At 46.7% G+C, this 25,817-nt stretch overlaps 1 protein-coding gene and 1 long non-coding RNA gene across 3 annotated transcripts in view; one reads left to right on the top strand and one right to left on the bottom strand.

The window, feature by feature from the left end:
- Positions 1 to 176: 176 nt before the first annotated feature.
- On the top strand, positions 177 to 13,358 carry LOC113955916. Its single transcript, XR_003530696.1, has 3 exons — positions 177 to 669; positions 10,876 to 10,993; positions 12,917 to 13,358. It is a non-coding gene; the product is annotated as an uncharacterized LOC113955916 (long non-coding RNA).
- INPP5D (inositol polyphosphate-5-phosphatase D) overlaps positions 6,782 to 25,817 on the bottom strand; it is a 52,830-nt gene continuing 33,794 nt past the window's right edge. For both annotated transcript variants that reach the window (XM_027661942.1, XM_027661943.1), the window contains 23 exons: positions 25,652 to 25,739; positions 24,897 to 24,977; positions 24,647 to 24,718; positions 24,253 to 24,376; positions 23,078 to 23,184; positions 22,465 to 22,567; positions 21,439 to 21,635; positions 20,587 to 20,704; positions 19,971 to 20,067; positions 18,746 to 18,884; positions 17,990 to 18,098; positions 17,747 to 17,835; positions 17,429 to 17,510; positions 16,189 to 16,278; positions 15,936 to 16,049; positions 14,739 to 14,821; positions 13,654 to 13,741; positions 12,784 to 12,933; positions 12,099 to 12,192; positions 11,757 to 11,864; positions 10,992 to 11,264; positions 8,479 to 9,055; positions 6,782 to 7,760 (listed from right to left, as the gene is read on the bottom strand). In XM_027661942.1, the coding sequence (XP_027517743.1) occupies positions 7,758 to 7,760; positions 8,479 to 9,055; positions 10,992 to 11,264; positions 11,757 to 11,864; positions 12,099 to 12,192; positions 12,784 to 12,933; positions 13,654 to 13,741; positions 14,739 to 14,821; positions 15,936 to 16,049; positions 16,189 to 16,278; positions 17,429 to 17,510; positions 17,747 to 17,835; positions 17,990 to 18,098; positions 18,746 to 18,884; positions 19,971 to 20,067; positions 20,587 to 20,704; positions 21,439 to 21,635; positions 22,465 to 22,567; positions 23,078 to 23,184; positions 24,253 to 24,376; positions 24,647 to 24,718; positions 24,897 to 24,977; positions 25,652 to 25,739 (2,986 nt within the window). In that variant the 3' untranslated portion in view covers positions 6,782 to 7,757. The remainder of the gene's footprint in view (positions 7,761 to 8,478; positions 9,056 to 10,991; positions 11,265 to 11,756; positions 11,865 to 12,098; positions 12,193 to 12,783; positions 12,934 to 13,653; positions 13,742 to 14,738; positions 14,822 to 15,935; positions 16,050 to 16,188; positions 16,279 to 17,428; positions 17,511 to 17,746; positions 17,836 to 17,989; positions 18,099 to 18,745; positions 18,885 to 19,970; positions 20,068 to 20,586; positions 20,705 to 21,438; positions 21,636 to 22,464; positions 22,568 to 23,077; positions 23,185 to 24,252; positions 24,377 to 24,646; positions 24,719 to 24,896; positions 24,978 to 25,651; positions 25,740 to 25,817) is intronic.

Raw genomic sequence — 25,817 nt, 5'->3', positions numbered from 1 at the left:
GCGCCTCAGCGGCGCGCCGCGACCGCGGCTGCCCAGGCGCTGCCTGAGCCGCCCGCTCTCCTCCCGGCCGGCCCCGGCGCCGCTCACCCTCCACCCTGTCCCCGCACCGGGGCAAAAGCGGTGGGATGGCGCTGTCCCGCGGGGCCGGAGACAGGGGCGGCTCAGGCAGGCGGGCGGGCACCTTTCTGAGGAGAGGGGGCCTCGGGCCGGCCATTTTGTGTCCTTCCCGCCAGCGCATCCGTGCGCTGCCGCCATCTTGAGTGTGTCAAACTCCGCCTCTCCCCCGAGCCGCCATCTTGAGAGGACCGTGGCCGCCCCCGCCGCGCATGCGCACCCCCGCACAGCATCACAGGCCCTAAAGCCGGCCCTAAGGCTGTCCCAAACGCTCGCTGTTCGGCCCTCAGGTCATCCCAAACACTCCCTGTTCGGCCCTAAGGCCGTCCCAAACACTCCCTGTTCGGCCCTAAGGCCGTCCCAAACGCTCGCTGTTCGGCCCTCAGGTCATCCCAAACACTCCCTGTTCGGCCCTAAGGCCGTCCCAAACACTCCGTGTTCGGCCCTAAGGCCATCCCAAACGCTCACTGTTTGGCCCTAAAGCCATCCCAAACGCTCGCTGTTCGGTCGCCCCGCATGGCAGAGCAGCACGAGTGACACTGACGCTTGGCTGAGGTGAGTGGCCGCCCCTGCGGCACAAAGGCCATCCTGCCTCACCAGCCACCGTCACACCTCAGCCTTCAAGAAGGGTTGTGGTGAAATGAACTCTAGTTTGGGGCTTTTTAGGTAAAATTATTATCTATTTAATTATTATAAACTGCCCTGCAGCCCTCGCTCCACTACGGCATCCTGTCCAGCCTCACAAAGACACCACATGTTTGCTGGCAAATGTAAAAAAAAATCTGTAACAGCTTGTTTCATTGCTTTATTTTTAACTGCTCAACTTCTGAAGTAATGCATTAGGTAACTATATTATTGTAATTGAATTTGAAACTGGGCAAGATTCATAACACTTTTGTCTTGGACTACCTAAATTGCTCTCGTTTTCTTTTGAGTAAATGAATGAGAATGTAATTATAACACCGTAACAGCATAAAATAGATTATTCACTAGATTATTAGACTGGAGGAGAGTGTGCTGCTGTCTGAGTTAATGCTCAGCTCTATCTTTCCAAGTACACAATGCGTGAGGTTCTGTGTGTTCTCTATGAAACTAATTGTAAGCACACAGCCTATTTTATTCTGCTTGTACCTCATAAAATCAGATGTTTAAAAACCTAAAACTACTTGTAACTGTAATCTTAAATCCTAATTCTATACATATAGTTACTGAACTGAAGTGCTGAGATAAATTCATCCTGTTAGATCTTCTCTACCTCTTAATCCTCTGCAGAGAAAGAGGAAAGCAGACATGAGGCAGGACAAAAAAGGGGGGAGGCAGAGACACAGAAAGACAGGGCTCAGACTCAGTAACTCCTCTCCTGAGGCTTTTACCGTAGCCTTAATATATAATCAGCCCCCATGTCCCTCACTGCCCTTGAACTGCCAACCCCCTGCTTTCTTTCAGCCTCTCCAGCAGAAAGCCTTCAGCTTGTCTTTGAGAGCAGACTTTTCCACCAAAACTGAGAGGGAAAATAATTGTCCACTATTTCTTTCGGCAGGGCAGGAAAAAGCATTAGTGTGAGCAGAAATGACATGGGAAAAAGAAAAGGTGTGTCCTCAAGCATTAGCTAAATTACTTCAAATGCTGTACATGTTTTACTGTTTACAGCAACTGCTAGAGTGATCCAAGGGAAGGATTTTGATGAATTGTCATCTGTGTGTTTGAAGTTAAAAAAACTACTCTATGTTTAAAAAGATGTCCACCTTTCTGTAACCTGTGATTTCCTTAGCGGGCAGGACATCCTGAATTTCTTTACAATACTTGCTAATAATGCTTCTTTCAGCCCAAATACGATATTCTTAAATTCAGCTGAAGTGTCTGGCAGCCTTTGCAATAGCACATCCCTGCTCCATGTCATCATCTGTCATCCTGCTCTCCTTTTATGTCAACAAGAACTGTAAGAATGCTGCGATAAAACAGCTCGTTCAGGCTGAAAGTGCCTTCTTGAAGCACCTTTCTGCTACCCCCATTAAAATCTGCCAATTTGTTCACCAGCCTGATTCAGGAATAACAGTTGAAGACTGCTAACAAATCTCATGATTTTCAGAAAACTCGCTCTGCAACGAAAAAGTAAAAACTGTGCCTCCAATGAATATTGTACTCACATCCACAGAGGCAAAAGCAAGACTTCTGCTGGAGGCGTGTCCAGCTTTAGCCAGTACGTTTCAAGAAAAATTAAGAGTGTCAAAGTAACCTCTCAGGAGTGACCAGTATATAGAGAAGATTTGATTCTGAAGAGAGATTTGGGCAGTTGGAATTGTTTACTCTAATGAGGAGAAGACTGATTGGGAAGCATGACAGCAGTATGTAAACACAGTGTGTCAGAGAATTAAGACAATAACCTGATCTGCTTGTCCACATGGGACAGGATTACACCAAAAAGGCCTAAAGTTCACCAAAATATGCCCACTAGAGAGGAGGAAGGGCTGGTGAAGGCTCAGAAACAGACTGCTTGAGGCAGGTGAGAAACTCTCCCACTGGGGGTATGTAAGGCCACTTAAAAGTTCTGTGAAGGATTTTGTAGTTTACCCTGTGCTGGCATGGGAAATGGATTGTATGGGGCCCTCCAGGGTCCCCTCCAGCCTCATTCCTGGGAGATTCTGTTCTGAGATGGCTGTGCCATGGTTGGCACTCAGGGGACAGAACAGATCCTTGCTCCAAGGGCAGTGGAGGAGTTCCTGGTGGGATGTTCCCTTCAGACCTGCTGTGAGGTCAGGCTGAAGCTTGGTGCTCAGATTCACTTCCTTCCCTCACTGCTTTCTGACTCAGAGCTAGAAATGTTCATTTTCTAGATCTGATCACCAGCATCCTTCCCAAAGTTAAACTCAGAGCTCCCTTTTGAAATTCAGCTTTGTTTTAGATTTTCCAGTGCACCTTTGAAAAGAGGGAACATGTCCCACACCTGGTCATTTTCTTCGTGCTTACAAGCTGTGATGTCAAGATGTAAACTACTGTAAAGTGTGGAGCAGACATAATTTCTGTGCTAACTCTCCTTTCTGTTGCAAAGTCTTTACCTTTTTTTCCAATCTCTTTGCTGCCTCTACGTTCTTCCCTTTTCTGAGTCAACCTGTTTCTATCAGAGACAGCTTTTACCCACCTCCCTTCTGCTGGATTCTCTCTCATTCCACAAAGTCCCTCCTTTGCTGGTTGCTTTTCTGCAACCTTTCTGCTTGTTGCTGGACACTGTCTCCTTCACCCATTCCTGTTCATTCACTCATTCCTGAGCCCAACATTTACTACCCTGTTCTGTGCCATCTTTATCTCTGTTAGTTATGGTATCGTCTAATACTTCACGGTATGAGAGATTGATTTATATAATCCAGACCAGACCTTGAGAAAAAAATGCAATAAAGTGTTAATAATAACTGTAACATGTAGCAGATTACCAGCCCTGGCACAGAATGGTCTGGGTTAAATAGAATCACTGTTAAATGGAACAGTTGAGGCTGGATGGGCTGCTGGAGGTTGTCTAGTCCAAGCCCCAAATCTCAGCAGGCTCATATTTAGTCTTTGTGATGTCTCCTGCAATACTGGGGTTTGAGAATACAGTTTTGATTATAGTTTTCTACAGTCAGTTTTGATCTAAAAGGGTACATTGAAGTACCCTTTAGTTTAGCTGACTTGGGAGCTAGAGCAAGGATTACCTGCAAATAAAATTAATGAAAAAGAATAATGGTAATGAGCTGAGAAGTTCAGGTAAATTTGGTGATGCATAATGAGATAATGCTTTATGGTGGTGCATAATAATATAAAGCAGAAAAAACACAGCAAATTATGGTAGGCATGAAGAAATCTCTCTCTTTTGTCAGCCTGGCATTCAACTGTGAAAGAATTTCTGAGAGACTTCAGAAGTTTAACACAAATGCAACCCTAAAATACTTCCTATTAGGAGCTTCATTTGAAACAACACCATGCACACACTGTGGATCTTTTTCATATTCATATTCATGTGAATAATAACTTGATGTTTGCTTATATATATATATATATATATAGAAAGAACACCTTGTATCTCTCCAGCACAAGGGAGATTTGGCAGATGAAATGAGTATTTGGATTGTTCTGTAGCTCTTGCATAACAAGTCCTTCCATGGGCCTTGCAGGACTGCCCTGGTGACTGCAGCACCTCTTTGGTGGCAGATATGAGGGCAGGAATGGAGTCTTGTTGGAAAATTGCCCACGGGGGAAAGTGTGGCTTTCCCTCAGGCAGAGATTAGGGAAATAAAAACTAAGTATCTGGATACTGTCCATTTCCAACCCATCTGCTGCCACCTGGGGCCATGGGCTGGAACATCCCTGGGAACTTTCCTGCCTCACCTTGGTCAGTTAGTCCTGACTAACACACAAATATCTGAGTCTTCACCATGTTATAAAAATCAGGAGCTTTGTCTGGGAGTAAATCAATTCATTTTTGGACAATCCTTCAGTCATATCGACTATTATTGTACTATCACAAGGACAACAGAAAAACATGCTAAAATTTTAGCAAACCTTTCATTTTAGAAACAAATGGAAGGGTAGTGACTCGATGGTTAGTTTTAAGCTGTACAGAAAAAGGGTGCTTGGCCCCAGCAGGTTACAGGCCTAAGCAACGTAATTCCTAATGTCAAAATTATCCCCTCGCTGTTTTGGAGAAAGTAACTCACCTTCATTTGGTTTGCCTTCTATTTTTCCTCCTTCAGCCATTTTCTGTAAGATCCTACCTTTACCAGGAAGGAAATGTGTAGCCCACAACGGCATTTTAGGAAAAGCTTTAACAGTGTCCTGTGATGGTTTTACTGCTGAGAGGACCAGTAAGCTGCTGTTAGATGCATCAGGTGCAGGCAGGAGACAGGGTTTCTTGAAGTTACTGTGTTCTACAACATCCTATCCTGTAGCTGGGAACTTAAAGCATTTTTGACAGCTGGGTCTCCATGGAAATAAGTACGAAAAGACTCCAGCTATTTTAAGAACATAAAATAAAGGATGCCGGAAGGTTACAGATAGACACTGCATCTGGGGGAAATCAGTACATTTTTGGACAATTCATACCCTTCAGTTCATGTCTTCTACTCATACTGCCTGTGCTAACTGAACTGGACAACAGCAGAGAAGGCAGAGAAATGTGCCTGCTCTGGCAAGAGTCACAGGTCCAGGATGGAAGAGAAAGCAGAAGCTTGTGCTCAGTCCTCGTTTCATGTGGTTTGAGGCCCGGGCCAGTAAAACCAATAGATATCATCTTAAAAGCTTTGTGACAGAAATCAAAACCAAACCAAAACAAACACAAGCACAGACTAATTTGTTAAATCCAGTTTCCTAATATTCACATCTGGCAAGCTCCCACAGTTTGTGTTACCAACTCTACCATCTCAAGGACAGCCAGTCTTGCCATAAAGACAAGTACTGTGCAGTGTCCCACTACCTGTCCCACCTCTGCTCCACTCCATGTCTAAGCTGTTCACCTGAGAAATCTCTCATCTGCAGAGGCTTCAGAAAGCTCTTTACGGAGCCTTCCTTTGAACATGATCCACTTGCAAAAATCTTGGTGGCATTTGTCATCATTCCATCATAACTCAGACTGTCTTTGGAACCCCAGGTGGGTAAGTAATGCACTTTTATCAGGGGAACAATGATGTATTTTTTTCTGCTGGAAACTTGGCAGAGAGCTTCTCTTCTCCCCCAACAGCACACTTTTCTAAAGGAGAGGTCAAATAAAGTACCTGGATGGGTTTTTTCGGTTTTTAGTAAGTCCAGTGCTTTCAAACTCTGCTCATCTGCAAATCTGTGCCCAATTTAACCAGCAATCCCAATCAGGAGAATGTTTACACAAAAAGCTATACTGGCTTTATATCAAGTTTTAGTTTGTAAACTTTGGGGAATATACTTTCTTTTCTACAGCTTAGCAAGTCAGTGGATAAACACAGAAAATCTGAGCCTTTCTTATTGAGAAGTTAAAAATTTTTGTACAGAGCCTGTCACATCTCCATCTCCACGCACATGAGAATACCTCCCAGAATTACCAGGCACTGATCTAACTCTCCACATCAGACAGAAAGCTCACCTGCTCCAGGGAGCTTTTACTTTGTGGCCATACAAGTTCTTCTGCAACATGGAAAAGTGAAATGCTCCCCAGGGCCAGGGAAATACCACAGCCACTGAACTCTGGGGATTACACAGAGAGGGCTCTGCTGAATAAAGCCAGGGGAATGTAAGCTCGTGGTCTGCCTTGCTGATCTGTAGGTTAGAGAGCCAGGTGCTTCAGTAATGATGCCTTGAAACTCCAACCTGCATGGCAGAAAAACATCTCCTTTTAGAAGACTTCTGCCTTACAGTTTGTCCTCTTCCACACATTCCCTCTGGGAAGAGGCCCACACATGGCCTCTTCTGCTCCAGCAGAATTACTGTACATGTTCTACACTCATACAATTAGTAACTGCACCTGCTAACAGGGGCTATAATTTTTAAGCCAGCTGTATCCACAGAGGGTGTGTGCACACAGACAATTGTGTCCTCAGTTGTCTTTGGTATATCTTTCCTGCTCTCCTCAGTGTTTCTTCTGGGCAGGGACTACTGTCACTAAATGAGCTGGTGTAACACTCAGCTAAAGCTGCACCATGTGGCAGGCAGTTTTAAATTTTCAGTAAAGAATGGTCAGAAAACTATTTTATTATTTTTAAGTAATCAACATGGAAACAACAGCCATGATTAAGTCACAACAGGCATAACCCAGTTGTAACCACAGAATTAACACTTTACATGAACACAACAGAACTGACAAGTGTGTTAACATCATTCAGTCACTGAGCACACGTGTACAGTAAGGTCAGCATTAATCTGTTAGGAATGCTACACAATCAGCTGGCCAGTGATCCTTCCAAAGCAGAGTGCTTGCTGTCAGACAGGCCGGGGAGACTCCGGAGCTGCACTCCGAGGCTGCCCACGGGCCCTGCCTCTCCTCCCCTCCCGCAGCTCTGGTTTCCCTCTGTTTGTTGGGGTATTAAAGCACGACCCGCTGGAAGGAGGAGGAGCCGCGGTGCCTCACCCGCTGCGTTACCTGAGCGCGGCAGACGAGGGCAAGGCTGGCTCTGCTGACAGTGTGTGACCCTCATCAGTAGCTGCTATTCAGACTCTTTTCCCTCCCCTAATTCCTTGCTCCATGGACAGGACATGCTTTTGGAGCTGTACCGCTTTCAAGATGCTTTCTTTTACATATCACTCTTTAATAGGAATCCTGTAACAAAATAGAAATCTTGCTTTTGTAGAAAGGGGTTCTCTAAATCCACCCCTCCCATCTCCTAGTCCTTACACACCGTACCTTCCTCTTTTTCAAAACACTTACTAATGCATGTACTTGGCCACTGCTTCTTAATGGAAGTACCAAAGTGACACTCAAAAGGGTAACTTGCACTTGGTATTGTGCTCCTGGCTCCTCTTGATCTGAGCAACATAGGATAAACTTCTCAGCTAGAACATTTTCATAATCACAGGGAGGGGTCCACCCTCAAAAATAAAAATCCTCAGTCTTTTTAGAACCAGACCAGAGGACATGAGTGAACAAAGCAGCAATCTCCATCGTTCTTCCCGTCAGGATTCTTCCTGGGATCCCAGCTGCTGTGTCCTGTTCACTGTAGAGACAAGAGAAGACATCAGCTTGTCTACTGTCAATTCTACAAGTTTTGATGGAGAAGTCAAAAAACATCCTACAGCTTGCTCAAGTGGGCTTTTGCTCCCAAACACACTTATTAAAGCCTCCCCTGCTCCTTCTCATCTAGCTCATGGTGTTCTGGTGAAAAAAAACCACAAAAACAACATGACACCAGACCAAACCAAACCACAACAAAAAACCCCACCAGCCCAGAAAAGTATATGTGTGATTATTTCTGTAGAGGTTCCAGGAATGTTGTTGGACACTGCTGTTCTAAGTTGCTAAGTGTTTACCACTTATTAGTTACAGCAAGGCAAATCTATTGCCAGTACTGTGGGTTTGCACTGTCAGGCCAGGTCTGGGCATTCTCAGGAGCGACGCAGGGTGCCCCAAACAAGCCATAACACGGCACGGACTACTTGCGTTCCTCTTGTGGCCACCAAGCTTAAACAGTTCAAAACCAGTTAAAAATTCATGCAAAGCTAAGGCCATAGTTTCACAACATGCCCTCTTCTGCAGCAAAAGCTTTACGATGCTCCCTGGCAACCCCTTGGGTTCGTGGGACAATGCTCTGAGCTGGGACAGGAAACATGGAGCGAGGACTCAGGGACTAAGCCAGTACTACTCTAGTTGTGTTCTGCAGTGACCCCACAGCCTAATGCACCTTCCACCCTGCCTTATTCCCATGAGGAACACACCGGTGTAGTTGTCCTGCCCATGGGTGCCTCCTCTGTCCGGTGCTTCCCGGAGTGCGGCAGCTCTGAGCTGTCCCGATAATCTCGGCCCTTGGAGTTCTGCATGTCCAGCACCGCCCGACTCTTCGAGGGAAGGGGCGGCTTGCTCTGCTGTCCCTGGGTGCTCAGGCTGACTTCAGCCCTCAATGGCTTCACTAGTTTCTTGAGCTGTGCCGAGTTTTCCAGTGGTGTTGTCACCTTCAGTTTGCCTTGGCTCTTCTCACCTGTATTCTTTTCTTCCGCCTGACCGGAGCAGGTGTAGGACCGGAATCGCTGTGTGGGGACCAGGAAAGGTGGGGATGGCTGTTTGCCAGGGGTCTTGCTGCCCTCAGGCTCCTGTGGCTTTGTGAGATGACAGCTCTGCTCAGGCAGTGGCAGCTGCTCTTTCCGCAAGGCCTTGGGGTATTCCTGCTCTTTCTTGGGAGGCACCTTGCCCTTGGAGCCCATGGAGCCATACAGAGGGTTCTCAAACATCTCTGGCCTTTGCTGTCCCTCCTCCAAAAGCACAGGCTCTGCTGTGGATTTCCCCAGTTCAGGTGGCCTGCAGTCATCAAAACAGCATGTAAGGGAGACTTGTAAAGAGCAGGCAAGAGATACTGAGTTAGAGACAAAATGAATAGCAAATGAACCTGATAAAATTAAACTGACTGTGTAAAGGGGTAACAGGAAAACAATTAAACTCAGGGAGAGAGAACAGAATTGTGCATTGGTTTTAATCATTAGGAACATGACAGCAGAGAGCAGATATGCATGGCCCTGTATAAACTCCCTGCTAGACTACAGTCCTGTCAAAGTGATACTTGGCTTCTCTTTAAACAGAGATAAGCCATTGAGCCAGACTGTTCCAAGTGCTTTGATGGCTTTGTGACACACACAAATCTGAATTTGAATATTAATAAGAATCTTCAGATCTGTCGGACAGGATGGCTGTCTGGAGGCTTAACATAAGAGCTCATATCATCCTGTAACATTTTACAACTAGGTCAATCTCCTCTTGCTACCAACGCAGCATGGTATTCTTAAGGAAGGGATAAATCTCCTTAGTGCACCCAAATGCACATTAGAGGAGTAAGAGCTCTATCCTCTAGGGTGAGACAACTCCTGTGTGTTCATAGTGGAGCCCCTTGAGCAGCAGCTCAGCCTGGAATGAGAGCACAGCTGCCAGTGGGACATGGCAGGTCTGGGGGTTTCTGTGATGCCCTGGTGTGGCAAGGCTTTAATCTGGAGAACCACCACAGGGCTTAAAAAATCAGCCACAGTATCACTGAGCAGAGGGGAACAGGGGTGAGTGGCACGTGTTCTTTGGGTGCTTTCAGGTGAGTTGTGTTCCTGGCTTCCAGCTGTGTTCACTAGTCAGTACAGGCAGGAGCAGAGCCGAGAGCATGGATGGAGCAGTGCAGGGTTTGAGCTGCAGGGTGCCACATCCATTTACAGTGAGCTCCAGCCCAGGCTCTGAGAGCAGCTGTCGCTGTCAAAAGGAGGTCTGGAACAAGGACACAGATTGCACACAGGCACCGGGGTGAAGCTGCATCATCACTTTACTAAGTTGGGTAGGGATGGGATATTTTCAGTTGCTAGGTGGAAATTCTGCATCAAGGCTTGTGATAGATGCAGCACATGGATTCTGGCTTCTTAGCAAGCTGGATGTTTGTATAGGAGTGCAAGTGGAAATTCAGTGAAAGTACTTCACATATGACACTTGAAGGAGCTCTCCTTCCTATCCAGGGGAAAAGATCTATGCCACACTCTCCCCTTTTCTCTTTTGTTATTGCAGTCAACTCTGTAATCTTCTCCTTTTCTCTTGGCAGAGAATTAAACCTCTATCAGGCTGAGAGAGCTGGAGTTGTTCAATCTGAAGAAAAGAAGACTCTGGGGAGACCTTATTGTGGCCTTCCAATGCCCAAAGGGGACTTACAGTAAGGAGGGAGAGCAACTGTTTACACAGGCAGATAGTAACAGGACAAGGGGGAGCACTTTTAAACTAAAAGAGGAGAGATTTAGATTAGATTTGGGGAAGAAGCTCTTTACTCAGAGGGTGGTGAGGCCCTGGCACAGGTTGCCCAGAGCAGCTGTGGCTGCCCCATCCCTGGAATTGTTCAAGGCCAGGCTGGACAGGGCTTGGAGCAACCTGGGCTAGTGGCAGGTGTCCCTGGCCTTGGCAAGGGGTGGGACAAGACGGCCTCTCAGGTCCCTTTCAACCCAAACCATTCTATGATTCTAAGATTCTATTGTTTAGTTGTAAGTTTAACATATATATTTTTGGCTTTCCTTTCATAAAGGTCTGAGGAACTACTACACTTGTTTTCTTTGAGTATGAGATGTCTGCACTTGTGACCTTTACTTATCTTTTTCTAATTCTAGAGATAAAATATGGAAAGAATATGCTGAAGGTTGAACTCTTCATACAGATAATGAAACAGTGACAGTGTAGAACAGGAGAGAGGGGCCCAGCCCCAGTGCAAAACTCAAAGACTCACAGGTACTCTTGACTCCGACTACAAATGCTTCTGTTTGCTGTGGGCTGGAGGGATGGCTTTGGGGATAGAGGTGACAAGGAGGGCGATGTGGAGGATGAGGGACTCTGTCCCATCAGGGAGGTGGTCTCTTTGGGCTGCTGCTCATAGTTCCAGAGAGAAGGTGGCTGGTCTGCTGAAGGTGTCTGCTTAAGCTGGCAGGTTGCAGAGGGCTGCTGAGAGAAGGGAGCCATCCCCAGGTAGTTGGGGTTGCTGATGTCTGTGGGGGTGGAGTTGCTAAAGACAAGAAATATTGTTAGGGAGGTACATGCACAGATACACTTGGGTTTTTGTCTCTCTGCCAGCTACAAAGGAGTTAGTGCCCACTGACTGCTTAGATTCAATACCACCTACTTTTCTCTTTTTTGTCACTTGCTTCAGAATCAGAGAATAAGTGGGAGTCCTGTTAGTGCCTCCCTCCCCTGGGTCACCAGAGAGGAAGCAGCTGGGTCAAGGCCACCTCCCCCAACCCCAAAATAGTTCCTCTGGATGTGGCAGACACTTCCTTTTCCAGGCTGCAGAGAGCATTCAAGCTTCTGCAGCCACATCCAGGGGCTTTCCCAGGTCTCTGAGCCCAGCAGGAACTGCCTGCAAAGAAGAGCCCCTGTGAAAACGGAGTGAAAGGACAGCCTTGCCCCGACTCATCCTATGACTCTTGGAAAGGAAAAGACAGGCAGTTTGAGCACAGGTTCCCACCCCAGGCTGGCAGAGGTAAAGCAGCAAGGTTACCGTAGGATATCCTCCTTCCCTGCGGCGTCTGCAGAAGGAGAAGCACTCCCCCAGTAGCGAGCCACGGCTGCTGCCTCTCTGGCCATCAGATGAGTAGATTTTGACTTTCTGTTGGAAATAAAAGGGCCCTTTCTAAGTGAGGTTCAGGGACCTGGTCTGGCTAATGCATTCTCAGCTTTTGAAGCTTCGGGCACAGAAGCATTGACCAGCCCTGAGCAGAGAGCCACAGAGCAGCCTCCCAGTGCTCACCACACCCGTTAATTCTGCTCCCACGGCAAGCCCAGCTTGGCCCTTATTGAGCCAACCATTTTTCTGGTACTGACTCACCCTCTTGCCCTTTACCTGTTAGTCTGATCCCACTCTTTGTTAGGCTCTAAATTGCTGATGTTCCTTGTTTTCTGCCCAGCAATTTCATCACGTTCAATCTTGACAAAATCTGAAGGAAAGGAAAGGCATAAGAGTGTTTTGGCAGCTTCAGAGTCTGCCCAAGTTTTGTGTGTTAGTACTTGCATTAAGGCATCTCTCTTTGTCCATCAGAATGATGCACAGTTTTAAACTGTTGTTGCTGTTATGTTTTCAACTGCCCACAAATATATGTAATTCTTGTTGATATAGGAAGAAACGTGTATCTTGAAATACAAAGGTTTGTGATCCTTTAGCTAAGGAACTGCTCCTTCAGAGCCTCACTCATCACCTTCTCATATAGCCACTACAAGTGGAAGTTAGATATCCCAATTCAATGAAACCAATATTAGTGACAGACAGGGGGCTCTCTCAGTCTGCCAAATTTACTTGAATGGTGAAAAAAGATACCCAAATCGAATTGCTCTGTCTCTCTGAAAGAGTACAGGTATCCTCCTGAGAACTAACAATACTCACAGCTCTTTTCAGTCAGCATCAAAGGCACTTGCCTCTTTGGGACTATAAGCACTGCAGGGGTAATTTTCACCTCCTTGACAGTTATCAGAAATCTTTCGAGGTGAATACTCTCTAGGGTGAGCATTGCAGAGCTGATGACATTCCTTACCATACAGCTTCTCTCTCTGTTTCCCTTGTGATGTTTGCAACTTGATTTCACCTTGGAAGACTCCTGTTTTCTCTCCATGGTGTGTCAGCACAGTATGGATAGGAGCTAAGGATTCTGTTGCTTCTATTCTCAGGGCAATGCAGCCTTCCCCTAAAAGACAACAAGGAGACAACGAGCCTGAGATTGAGAAAAAAAGCACTGAAATCTCTTGTGTCATCTACTATCACTGTGCTGCAATTACTGGAGGGAACCTGCTTTGGATCACAGTAAGGAGTGTATTATCTCCTGAGAAATCAGGGGCATTCATTTAACTTCAAATATGTGTGAAAGATTTGAGCACTGGAGATACCTGTGGGTGACTGCAGTGTTCTAAGCTTCCATTCCTGGTAAGGAAAACACAAGCCTGTGGCTGCTATTTCAGTTAATGGGATTTCAGCAAAGAGCCTTCTGTGGACAAGGACTGCAGTCTCTGGCTGCTGAGAATTTGGAAGCCAGCAGCACTGCCAAATCCTTTTCTGTAGCCAGGAGAAATGCCTCAAGTAAGTGCAAGTGAAACAGGATTTGAATATTCTGAATAAACCCATTTAACCAGACTGACTCCTGATTTAATTCCTGTACTTTCTTTTTAAACCACTGCTCTTTTAGAGCTGGTAAAGCTTGCACAGGTTGTTGCTTCATATTTCTCTAATCATAATTACCTCACAAATTATTGTCCACAGTGTATTTTTGTGTATGTTGAATTCTAAGTCAGAAGTCAGAGTATCATAGATGTTCTGTAAGAGTTACTTCTGTTCTCTCCCACTCTTTCAGTGGTTTGGAAGAATCTAAGTAGATTTTGACTCATCCAGAACTTTAGAGCTAAGCACTCACCATAAGATTCATCACTGTCTGATGACTTAATGCTGATCAGGATGTGTTGATCCAGTAGGTATTCTGGGTCTGAAATAATTGGGGTCAGCTGCAAAGACAAGTTAAGGTGGGTCAGTACAGTAGATGGGCTACAGGAGCACAGTTCTCCCCGTGCCTCAGTCCCAAATGAGGACAAAGCTGCTGGATAAACCCTTGAGGATATCATGTCATCTCCAGGATCAGCCTCTTTGCTGGTGTTTGGACATCTATGGGAGAAGGCTGCACACTCTTGCTCCCAGCACAGCAGATGGGACGCTGCAAATCTAACACTCATGGGATGAACTGCAGTTTTCTCATGCAGTGCAGGCCTGAAAATTGCTCAGGGAAGAAGGGATCTGGACTCTGATTACAGCCAAAAATCTGTTTGGCTGTTGTTACAATCACTTATTGAAGAGCCTTTCCCTAAGCTCTCAGTGTAATGCACTCTTTCCAAAATCAGCACATTTTCTTTTGGGGCTATTTAGAAGGGTACTGACAGGAACATTTGCTCCAAATCCAGGAGCTCCTGTAGTTCTTCCAGCTCCCACCATGCCAAGAAATGGAGACTAGCTCTGATCTCAAGGACAGGACTTGTGTCTGACACTGACACACAGAACACTGCTTCTGGCCATCAATGCTCTTTTTAACATAGGTAAAAAGTATGTAATCAACTCTTCTAAAAAATACCAAGAGAAAACTTTGTCTGATCAGACAAAAAACTCCAGGGCAGAGGCTATCCATGTTTTATTTTTCATCTAAAACTAAAAAAAAAAAAAAGGGTCCTACTTAAAACACTTGTCAGCATAGATACATTCAATAAACAGGTGAGAAAAAAGTCATGTTCCTGAATGGCATAATCATGCCAGCAAAATTCCTGATAGAGATGTTAAGTCCTTTCCTGCTTATAACATGCTCTGTTTAGCTTAAGCCCATTCTGCATTCTTACAGTCTCTTTGAGTCTAAACAAGACCACAACCATGTTCCTGCACAAAATGTTTATGTATATGTTGCTTATGGGATGAAGGTGGAAGGCTTCTCTTCCATATGGAAGCACAGTCCCAGTCTACCTTTGGAAGTGCATTGACGAACTTTACCACAAGCTCCCCTTCATTCCCATCCTCATTTTCTCCTTCCTGGCTCTTTACAAAACCTGCAAAGGGACAAGAAAGGAGTTTACCAGAAGAGAGACAGCAAGAACGGGGCTACAAATCCTTTTCACATGCCACGCTCCAAAAGGCCTACAATTATTTTCCCACTTGGACACAGATTTTAAAATTATTAAGAAGCTTAAAGCCTTAGCTTCGGGTGAATGTTTACACAGTAAATTTACAAGTGATTTTACTGGAGCATTGTTAAATGGTTTAATTTTACAGTTAAACTTGGCACTGAACAGCTCAGTGCATACATGGACTGGAGGATAAGAACATGACAGCTCTTCCTACGCCACTCAAGATAGCACACTTTTGAAATTCTAATTTAAGATTCGTAATACACTGTTTCCATAGAAATTTATGCAAATTTTGATACAGCCAAAAAATAATCTTTTATGGAACTGTCTCTTCCACCGCGCTCTGACACGCGATAATGTGATGAAGCAAACACCACAGCACACTGTCCCACTTACAGAAGCAGCCCTGGGATGGGGAACGGTTTAAAAAACCCCAGCAAGGGCAGGGAGGCTCGTGTTACACAAACAGCTGAGACTCAGCCCCGCAGCACAGGGCCAGGGAGGGAAACCTGCAGCACTGGGAGGACACAGTCCCACTTACACAGTCAAATCACTTGCTTTCCTTTCACTTTTAGCTGATGCTCTGACTTATTCTTTGTTAAACCAGGGTAATTCAATTATTTAAAATTATCTTTATTAGCATAATGCGGGTGCATTATTTTGGAAGCACCTGATTTTGCAGCAGGCACAATCAGACATTTAATCAATCACGTTTGCTAAGTAGAGATTTTCTATGTGATGAGCAAGAACAGCACGTGTCTCTCTTCAAGAAGGAAACTATCAGGTTGCCAAAGAAGATGGAAGAACTGGTGAAAGGCAATTGGATTACAGCTCCCTTGGCTGTGGGGGTTTGGATTGTATGGCTGACAGTATGGGCTGACTTGTAAACTACAACAAATCTTTAGGACACTCTTTTTTTTGCATTGGAACAAGTGATCCACCCAGCTATTTTTTTAGATCAAAGCAAGAAGAAGGGGAACTAATCCAAACAAGCAGAAAACTTTGACAGAAGTAATAAGGATGGGCAAAGCCATACTTTCTAAGCAGCTAGAATGAAACTCGATGTAGAACTTGGTCTGGGACTTGGTCTTCAGAGTGGCACAGCAGTGCAGGAACTCTATTTCCCCTTGGGAATCTGTGTACTTGGAGTCTAGGAAAGAGGAAGGAGATAAAGAGAGGGCATTTTAAAGTGGACTCTTTAAGACTCATATTTTTCTTTCTGCATATACAAAGCACTACATTTTTTATCCCAAGGTGAAGATGGCACACTGGCACCCAACCTGACTGACCGTTCTTGGAGACAAACTGTGAGGTAACTCCCACTTCAAAGGTGGCAAAGACAGGACTGTGGTCACTGGTCATGATGTCAGTGGTGCAGCCTGCCAGCGAGAAAGGGAGGATAGTTACTGCCCTGCTCCAGGGAGATCTCTGCCACAGAAATACTGGGTGGGAATCTTCCAGAAAACCTCACAGTCACTGTGGTAACTGTCTCTAGTCAAAGGTATTTCTTTACATGATCCCATGTCAGTATGCAGGAAGGTAACTCTTCTGTCAGAACACAGAAAGATTTGATTAATGGACCCAATTTTACCGTATCATTTTGCAAGCGACCGTCAGTGGTGGATTCCCCCAGCACAAAAATCCTTTGCAGGCTTCCCGGTTGCCTCTGCAACAGGCACAGCTAATTAAAGCTCTAATGTGGCAGGAAACTACACAAGAATACGCTGGTGCTACTTCAGTGCTACAGAGCAACTCCTGGCCTAAGTTAACAGTGAGTGAGCAGGGCCTGATTTGCCCTAAGCACACACTGAGATCCAGCAAGCCCAGTCTTTCTACAGGTGCATATTTAACCACACACCCCAGCATCATAGGCTGGGTGATCAAATCAGTCCACCTCATCCCCTGAGAGAGCCCTCTTCTCAATCCCATGAATAGGAAACCATCAACATCATACTCAGATGCTCAGTCCTACATATAGCCACTGACATTTCAGCAACTGGTATCTGAGTCTTTTTTTAAACAGGTCTTGTGGGCTTTCTCTCTTCCCTGCACTGCATTTCTGTGATGCTTCTCAGCAGGAAAGGGAACAGGCTCTTGGTACCACACAGTCCTTCTGGCATATGATTTGATAGAGGAAAGAGGTTTGCAGCTCCAGCCACTGCAGACTGGACTGTGCACACAGGGTCTGCCCTGCTGGCACCACCAAGTGAGGAGTTCCTGGTGGTAACTGCACAGGAAAAGTGGTGGTTGTTGCCAAGAAATATTTGGTGTAAAGTGATCCTACAGCATGGCCTAGAGCTGGACAGCTGCAGCTGTTCGAGTGGTGTTCTGCACGTAAAAGAATAACAGAATTAATTCTCAACCCTGGAAGGTTACAGGCAGAGAGATTTGGCTCCCCACTGCCTGGTTTAACATCAGGTCCCTCTATGCTGAGTGCCTGGCAGTGCAGGGAGATCCTGCAGACTCTGCTCTGAATCATTTCCGTTTCAGACTGATTGCCTTGCTATCTGCAATCTGTTATCTACCCACCATAGGACTGACACACAACGTGCACCATGGGGTAGGATTTCCAGAGCACTCGATCACACCAGGATGGCAAATTGTACTTCATCTGCAAAAAAACCGAAATGATGTCAAGAAGAAGGGAAAGGACTAGTTCACAAAAGGACAGGAAATTCACTCCCCCAAGCACCATATATTTGTGTCAAGTCTGTTTGTTTGTATTGACTCCTTTCGAGACGTTACAAGGGCAGGAAATGCAGAGATTGGTTTAGGACATTTTCTTCTGTAGGAGGTACTTTCCCTGCTCTGCCATGTACCTCAGAAGGGAACTCAGGTTTCACCTACCCCTGTAGCCTTTTGCTTGGTGTAAGCATACTTCTCCCGGCTGCCTCTCTCAAAGCGGTAGGTTGGAGCAAATGTGATTTCTTCTTCCTCTGGAACAGGGAGAGCTCTGTCACAGCCTGGCCCGCGGGCAACCCTCCTCTGGGCAGGACAGCCACTGCCCCCGTGCACCCACCCCACAGCAGGGCTGGCAGAGAGAGTTGGTGGGAGTGGGAGAGGAACCTGCCAGCAAAGCCAAAACCTCACCGAACTGCAGGAACACCTTTTGGTCTTTCCTCTCAAGGAGAAGCTGGTCGAAAGCCAGCAGCTCCGGATACTGCTGCTGCCTGATCTTCTGGATAATATTCTCTGCTTCCTGCCAACAGGGAAACAGCAGAGCTGCAGATGATGCAAAACCTTCTTATAAATACTCCCTTCTCTGGTGAACTGGCAAATGCTCCTGAACTGTTTCACAGAGCTGTACCCCTGCCACTTCCCCACCTTTCCCTTCACGGAGAGGCCTCACTCTTTGCTGCATGGATGAACATTTGTCTATCAAAACAGGCATCCAAATGCCCACACATCCCCTGCATAAGCACACACACAACCACATGCACATCAACACCAGGCTTGCTGTTGTCTCCCACCTACTGAAACGGATCCAGTATTTATGATGCCTTGCCTGTTCCTGAAGGCCTGTTCTGAGCCATTCCAAGCTCATCAAACAGAGCAGAAAGGCAGATGCTTGTTCACAGTGGGAAGGGAAGTTGGGAGGTCTGGGGAAGCGAGGCTGCCTGAGGCAGCAAAGTGTGCCAGATGGCATTCCTGGGTCCATTAATCCTTGGAGAGGGCAAAGGGGATTTCCTTACTTTCCCTCAACTGGCACCACACTCATGCCCTGGGGGTATGAGTCTGTCCCTTCTGTCTCCTCTCTTTTTGCCATGTTGCCCTAGGCTGGACAAAGACAGAGCTGCTCTGGCAGCACAGGGAGCTGCCCCTGCAGGGGTCACGGCCCTCCCTCACCGCTGGGGGCTGCTCCACGCGGTAGTTCAGGTCCCCCAGCCAGAACAGGTGAGTGAAGCGATGAGTGATGTTGAACGGACTCAGTTTCTTATCTCCCAGTGTCAGGAAGCGCAGGATGTTCGTGTAGTTCTGGTTGCGTCTGTCAAGACAAGAAACATCTGCCTGACACACTAAATTGCCATGCAGTTCCCAAGTGCCTGCGTTGGCAGGGGCTGCTGCTTTCCCAGGCAGGAACTGATCCAGCTCGACAGCTCGAGAGGAGCACGTCAGAAACAGAACTTGCCACCCCAGCCACATGCTGCTCCTCAGACCAGGGAATGTGCTCCTAAAGCCACTTTTTCTGCCTCCCAGGGCTCTCCCTTTCCAAGCTACGTGTCCTAGAAACCCAGCATTAGATGGTTGCCTTCAGATTTCACCTGCAAATGAATAACTAGATTTTGGCAGTTATTGCAGACCCTGGAGAACTCTTCCATAAGAGTTAACTCCATCAGTGGCAAAGACCCCGTGCAGAAATCCCACACCATCTGTGTTCTGCACTGGGCAAGATGGCAAAGCCAATATCTTCATTTCAAGCCCTCTTTGCTTTCAAAACCAGTCCTTCCAACAGCTCTGGCTCCTCCCAGTGTGGGCACAGATCTCCCACTGGTGTCAGGAGCTTTGCCTTCCAGTCCTGTGCAGAACCTGCCTAGACCAGAAACACTCCTTTCACAGCTGGGTATAGAGAATCAGCCACCATGGAGATATTCCTGTGCTACACACGCCTCCCTCTCAGCATTCCTGACAGCTCTGCCTGGCAGGACCTTTCTCAGCTGTTCCCCAGGGCACAGCACAGCTCCTGTGCTCACAGCACTGCCTACAGTGAGGAGGCAGACAGTCCCCTTCAGTACATTATTCTGGGATGGGAGAAACCTTCCCACATCTCTCCAAGACATCGTAGATCTGGGAACTGTTTTCCTTGTTCACTGGGCTTGCATAGCAGGTCACACAAGTGTTGTGAGAGACATTTACACTCAGCTCTGAAATCATTTTGCTGGCTGTTTTCCCTGCACCCATGGCCACATAGGAGAAGTCCCTTGTTCAAATGCCTTCCCAGGAGACATTAACAATTCTTTTATGGTCAGGAAGACATGTTTGTGTCTGTCTAGTGAGCCCCCCTTCCAAACATGGCCCAGAGAATTTCACCCTGGGTCAACAGCCATTTTTTAAAGGGGAGGACGTATCTTACCTGTGTTTCTTTTCACTTCCCGAAGTCAAATGGCTGTTAACAAACCCAAAGGAGGTTCCATTAAACATGAATGACACCCCCACCGCTCCTTTATTACCTGGAAAAAGATAAGCCAAAAATGTCAAGAAATCAATCCACCTCCAGGCTGAGTCTAGCAAAGATAATAACGCACCAAGCATGTCTTAAGTGAAGTGGAGGATGGAGAAGAGAAATAACTTGACTTAATCAGCACAGAAAGAATTAGTACATGCAGAGAAAGAATTAGTACATGCAGCACAGATTGTGGCAACTAATTTATTAAGGATGATAAAAAAACTTAGTTGAAAGAAAAGAAGTGCATTTTCCCAGTAAAACCCAAGAAAGAGCAGCCCAATAGCCAGTCAAAAGTGTTTGCTGGGAATATAAATATATATGTGTGTGCTATGTACACACACAAATAGATTTCCTCTCTTACAGAGTAAGACGTAATCAGTGCTATTGGGATACAACTTTAGTACCACTGGTGCCACATAAATATTGTCCCAGGAGTCTTGTGGAGGAAGAGTTGTTCCATGTCAAGGAATATTTGGCACAGACAGATCCCAGATCCCTGGATGGGACCGGGGCTGCTCCTCACCCAGGGTGTTTGCGATGCCCGTCTTCACGTTGTCTGTGCAGATGTGGCTGATGCGGTTCTCGTGTTCCGGCTTGGCCAGTACCACTATCCTGATGTTCCAGAGGGTATGGATAGCTATCTGCAGGGATGGGAAGGTTAGAGATTACACTTCTGCACATGCCTGCAGAGGTGCAGTATAGCTGCAGCCTTCCAACTCCTTCTGTACTCCTTCTCCTACACAGATTTTCTTTCTGTGCTCAGGATATGTTTGCAGTCATTTTAATCAAAGGTGGGAGGAAGGACCTCGCTATTTTCTAGTGCTTTTTTCTAGTTGAACTTTGGATTACCTTGCTTGCACAAGATAGTTTCCTAATCACCATGAGAGTTAGAAGTCCTGTGGCTTTCCAGATATGCTTAGATTTGTTTCTTGACATCACTGAAACTCATGAATGTCCAAACCTGGTCTTATTAAGTTTCAGTTTATTTCATGACTGTGGCTGTGTACCTTGAAAATGCAATAGCCTAGGGCAAGATCTTGGCTACAGCTGGCTCAGGAGGTTTTACAATATCCTCCTTTTTTAAGGTCAAAATAACAGCACCACCTGAGTCAAGTTCTCAGCACCTGCCCTTGCTCCCAGCCTGGCAGGGTCCCTGCTTTGCCCGTGGGGGGTCACTGTCCATACCAGTGTGCCCATCTGGCCAACTCCAGGGGAGGATCTCCACACAGTCAGTTCACTCTCCCTCATCCAAACGCAATGAGGGAAGGGGAGGAGATGTAGGCAAAATCCCACTTATTCCTATTTCTTTTATTTGAACAACATGTACTCTCCTCATATGCCCAAGTTACGTGCAATAACTGGAATAACCCCTCACCACTTTGAAGCTGATACTGGTGATTTCCTGCAAAGATTGCCTCAGTGTCTCCAGCCATTCCTTCTCCCCTTGGGGATCCTCCTGGGTGCCAATCACATAGATGTCATGAGGAATGTAGTCAGCAGTGTCGTCACGGGTCTTCCCCTGCCCCTTGGAGAGGAACCAGGAGGTGATCTTCTTTGGGGGAGGTGCTGCACCTTTTATTAACAAATCCAACACCAAAGGAAATCAGAGTGTGTCCTGTCAAACCCAGGATGCAGATAACACGTGGGGACAGAAATGACAGCCTTCACATTGAACCCACCACACATCAGTTCCGTATCACACTCTTCTAAGATGACAAAGATGTTATCACCTGAGTCACCAATGAAGGAGTGACTCTGCTTTGGCCACTTTGCTCTGTTTCATCAGTTTACCAAAGCCAAGGCTTGCCAAGGGTAAAGGCAGGGAGCTGTACTCCTCCTGGCCTACCACTGCCTTCACCTCACTCCTTAAGCATGACCAAGCAAAGACAGCTCAGCTCACAACAGCTGAACCAGGCTTTTCTCCCAAAATGGGAAAAAGAACTTAAATCCCACTGTCCTCACCTACACCTTGTCCTCTTCTCTAAATATTGCAGACCCTCAGCTCTCTTCCCAGGCTGGACATGAACCATCCTAGTCAGGGTCAGAGCAGCTGACAGGCAGGTGATGGAGCTGCTCCTGTCCTGTCTGCAAGGTGGAGGATGATGTACACTGCTGCACCAGCTTTGTGCCAGCCACAGTTCCCTGGCACTGGAAGAATCCTTCAGTACCCATCAGGGACAACCTCATGGTCCTTTGACTGGAGCCTGTGGTTTGACACAAGAAGTGTCAAACCACATGCAGGAATAAGTCTAGATCTCAGCTCTTCCCCTGTGCCAGTGAGACAGCCCTGGTCTGCAGATCTGCCACGGAACACTCACAGTGTCTGGAGCTCACCCCAGCAGCTGAGCACACATTTTAGCAAGTGTCTGAAGGAACACCCATGTCAGAAGAGAGCCCATACCCATATTCCAGGTCCCAATGAAGATGGTGATCATATCAGGCTCTGGTTGCTCTGAGTGTTTATTCTTCATCTGTTGCAGAAGCTGACAGAACCCTTCTCTCTTCTAGACAGGGAGGAGCAGAGACAATTAATGAGATGCTTAACTCCTCCAACACAACCTCCTGACAAACTAGCTGAACCAGGAAATTCCCAGCACACTTCAAGGGCAGATTGTTCCTCCACCATCCTGAAACCTTCCACGAGGCTGTCTTTCCTGTGGTGCTTTTTTAGGCACTTAGCCTGTGCATTGCTCTAACAAGTGCTGAGCTGGTCAGAAGTCTCTTCTTCCCTCTTGTTTGTCTATATGAGCCTTTTTGCAGCTGCCATCACAGAGTTCTTGCCTCTCCTCACTGTCCTCCTGCCCCAGTGACAGCCCCGAGTGTGGCTCTCCAGTGCCTCCCTTTACACACACCTGTTCATGTTCTGGATGTTTCCAGAACAAAGGAGAAAATTATTTTTTGCAAAGCCAAGCACCATCCTTCAGCAGTTCCTCTTTCTGCCAAGGAATGCCCCGTGTACCACTCCCCCCAGGTACCTGCTCCAGGCTGGCAGGAAGGGAGCACCGTGTACGTACCTTGGAATCAGAAAAAACATATTCCTTCCGCTGTGTTTTTTCTTTTTCTGTTTCCAGCACAATCACCAGTTTGTTTGGGAGCTTCTGGGACTTGATAAGCTGCAAGACTGAACAGAGGCTGGGTGTCATGAGCTGCAGCCACTGAGAGGAAGATCCCCCCAAAACAAGCAGGGCTTTGCTCACAGGCTCAGGATTTACATGGTCTCTTGTGACCGGGACCCACTTTGCTCCACAGATCTGCATTTTAATGTGGCTTAATCCTGCTCTCTATAGGAACAGATTTGGACTCAAAGGGAAAGGACCTCCAAAGCTCATTCTACCTGGAGATCTTGTCCATCCCAAGCCCTGCAGCCTGAAGTGAAGCCTTGGCTTCCTGCAGGCAATCCTGCATTCCGAGCCAGCCTACATACATTCCTTCCCCATCTGCGAAAGAGGATGTAAAACCTCATTTGGTGGTAAAGGTGATTTCTCCCCCTCTAAAATAGCAGCTAAGTAACTATGAACACCAGGTGGAAAAAGCCATATATGAAAGCTCATCTTTTCAACCACTGCCAACAACAGGTTGATTTTCTAGCAGGAGAGAGCCCAAAGGCATCGTTTACTCTCTGATAAATCTGTTTGGCTCAGTCTCAGTGGTCTGCCTGTCCAGAAACACAGCAGAAAAAAAAAGGGAAGTTGTTTGAATTGGGCCTTCACAGACCAAGCTGGCATTGCTCATCAGGGCACATACTGATTTACATACAAAAAAAATCAAGAGAGATTCAGTGAAAAATGTTACTGAAACTGAGTGTTTGGCTTTTTACCATCAAAAATCATCAGAGAAGTCAGTATGTTCCTGCAGAATGTCTTTCTTCAAGTGACATTGCTTTTCAGTAGAAAAATGGGTCTATTGCAACCAGCTCTGTGGGGAATCTTCTACCAAAACCTGCTCCCCTGTAGTCCTAGTGTCTTCATTTAGACCAGAAAGCAGGGTCTAAAACAATTTGTGAAAGCTGGTTATCCCAGTCATGACTCCCTGGTCTCTGTCTAGCCTGACTAGAGCCTTGTACAACACCCAGGACCTAGCAGAAATCCCTGCCCTCTGGGCCAAACCTTGTCCCAAGTGGAGCCAAAGGTTCCCCATCATCCCGGAGACCCAGAGTCCAGTCCAGCATTTGTGACCTTAAGCATCTTACTTTTCTTGTGGGTATAAAACTTGTCTTCTGGACCATCCTTAGATCTCTTGATAATCAGTTTTCCCATTTCCACATCAACCTTGAGTTGTATTTTTGAGAAAATCCCTAGGGAGTCAGCTTTCACCTGTTGGAAGACAGAGAGGTTTCTTGTGAGCGATCTATGCTTCAGTAACACTTATTACAAATGCAACACTTCCCTGAATTCCTGGACACATATCATTATGCCAGTCTCACTAGACATCTCTTAAGCTTTTGCATGGTGCTAAACAGCATCCAAGAATAGCTGTTATCTCTGTGGCAGCACAGCAAAGTTCCCAGGAACTGAGATACCAACATAAATCTGTGTTACTGTCCTTGCACATTATGATCAGCATCGTTAAAGAAGTACATTTACCTCAAAAGTGACAGGGGGAATAAGGGAGCGCCGGTGTGTTGAATCAGGACCTTCAATCAACAGTGTTTTCACCTGTAAAAGAATTTATGTGCAATTTATTGCATTTGGAGATTCTGCATTACATTGACAGCGATGAGATCAGAGTAATCTAATCTTAGTGTAGCAGAGGACTGCACTGATAATGAACAAGAAACATAACTAGAGGCAAAAGATGACAGAAAGACAACATAAAACAGCTTTAGAACTCTACCTTTTCTTCAATAGAAGACAGCAAAGAAATCAGCTGGTTGAGTTTCAATACAATATTGACTGGACTTGCTTCACCAAGCATCTGAAACCACAGCACAATAACAAAAAGAAAAAGAGAGGTGGGTGATTTCCAAACCCCTGGAATATGACCTGGAGTGCAGCCCCAGGAACACCCCACACACAGAGCAAGGAGCACCACCTGTACCTCTGCCACTCTGACCTGTAATGGGCAGCACAAGAGCATGGAGTGTGGCTGAACATGCAGAAGTATGGGAGCATGGAAGGACAAATCCAAAAGCCTTTTCCATAAGTTAGAGGGAGCTGGCCATGCAAGGGGGTCACCTTGCTGCTGGGAGGCAGGTTTGCATGACCAGCTCTGGGGCTCAACACACAGAAGTCCTGGACTTTTGGCTTTCTGGTAGGGAGGGGAAGGTCATGGGGACTTAAGTGGGTTTGGGAGAAGGAAGGATTTGGCAGTGAAACATCCTGGAGTGAAGTTTATGGAAAAAGAAGTGTGCAGTCCCAGCCCACAAGCTGAGGGAGGGTGGGGAGGTGGAGTCCTCAGGCAGCTGGTGGCACTTCCTCTGGGGCAGAAAGAGGGGCAGGCGTAAGGGGCTATGTGGGATATAAGTCACTGTGTGCCCCCTGCACTGCAGCCAGGCAGTGAGGAGAATAGAAGTGGCACCTGATCCCCCAGCCCCTCCCTGCTCCAGCCACACTGCCCCCTCCTCCCCTCCCACCCACCAGCCCCCTTACCTGGGAGCGCTGGTGGACACCGGGGTGCAGCTGCTGCTCAAACACCTTCTGGATGGATTCCAGGGATGGCAGAGTCCTAGAGGCCTCACTGGGGACAGAGACATGGCAGAGGTCTGAGGCTCTGGCTCTAAGGGTCCCTGGGTTGGTGAGCACTGGGACAAAGCTG

This window comes from Corapipo altera, unplaced genomic scaffold (genome assembly GCF_003945725.1).
Source record: "Corapipo altera isolate COAL_440 unplaced genomic scaffold, ASM394572v1 175, whole genome shotgun sequence".
Classification (NCBI taxonomy): domain Eukaryota; kingdom Metazoa; phylum Chordata; class Aves; order Passeriformes; family Pipridae; genus Corapipo; species Corapipo altera.
This window is presented reverse-complemented; position numbering and strand designations above follow the sequence as displayed.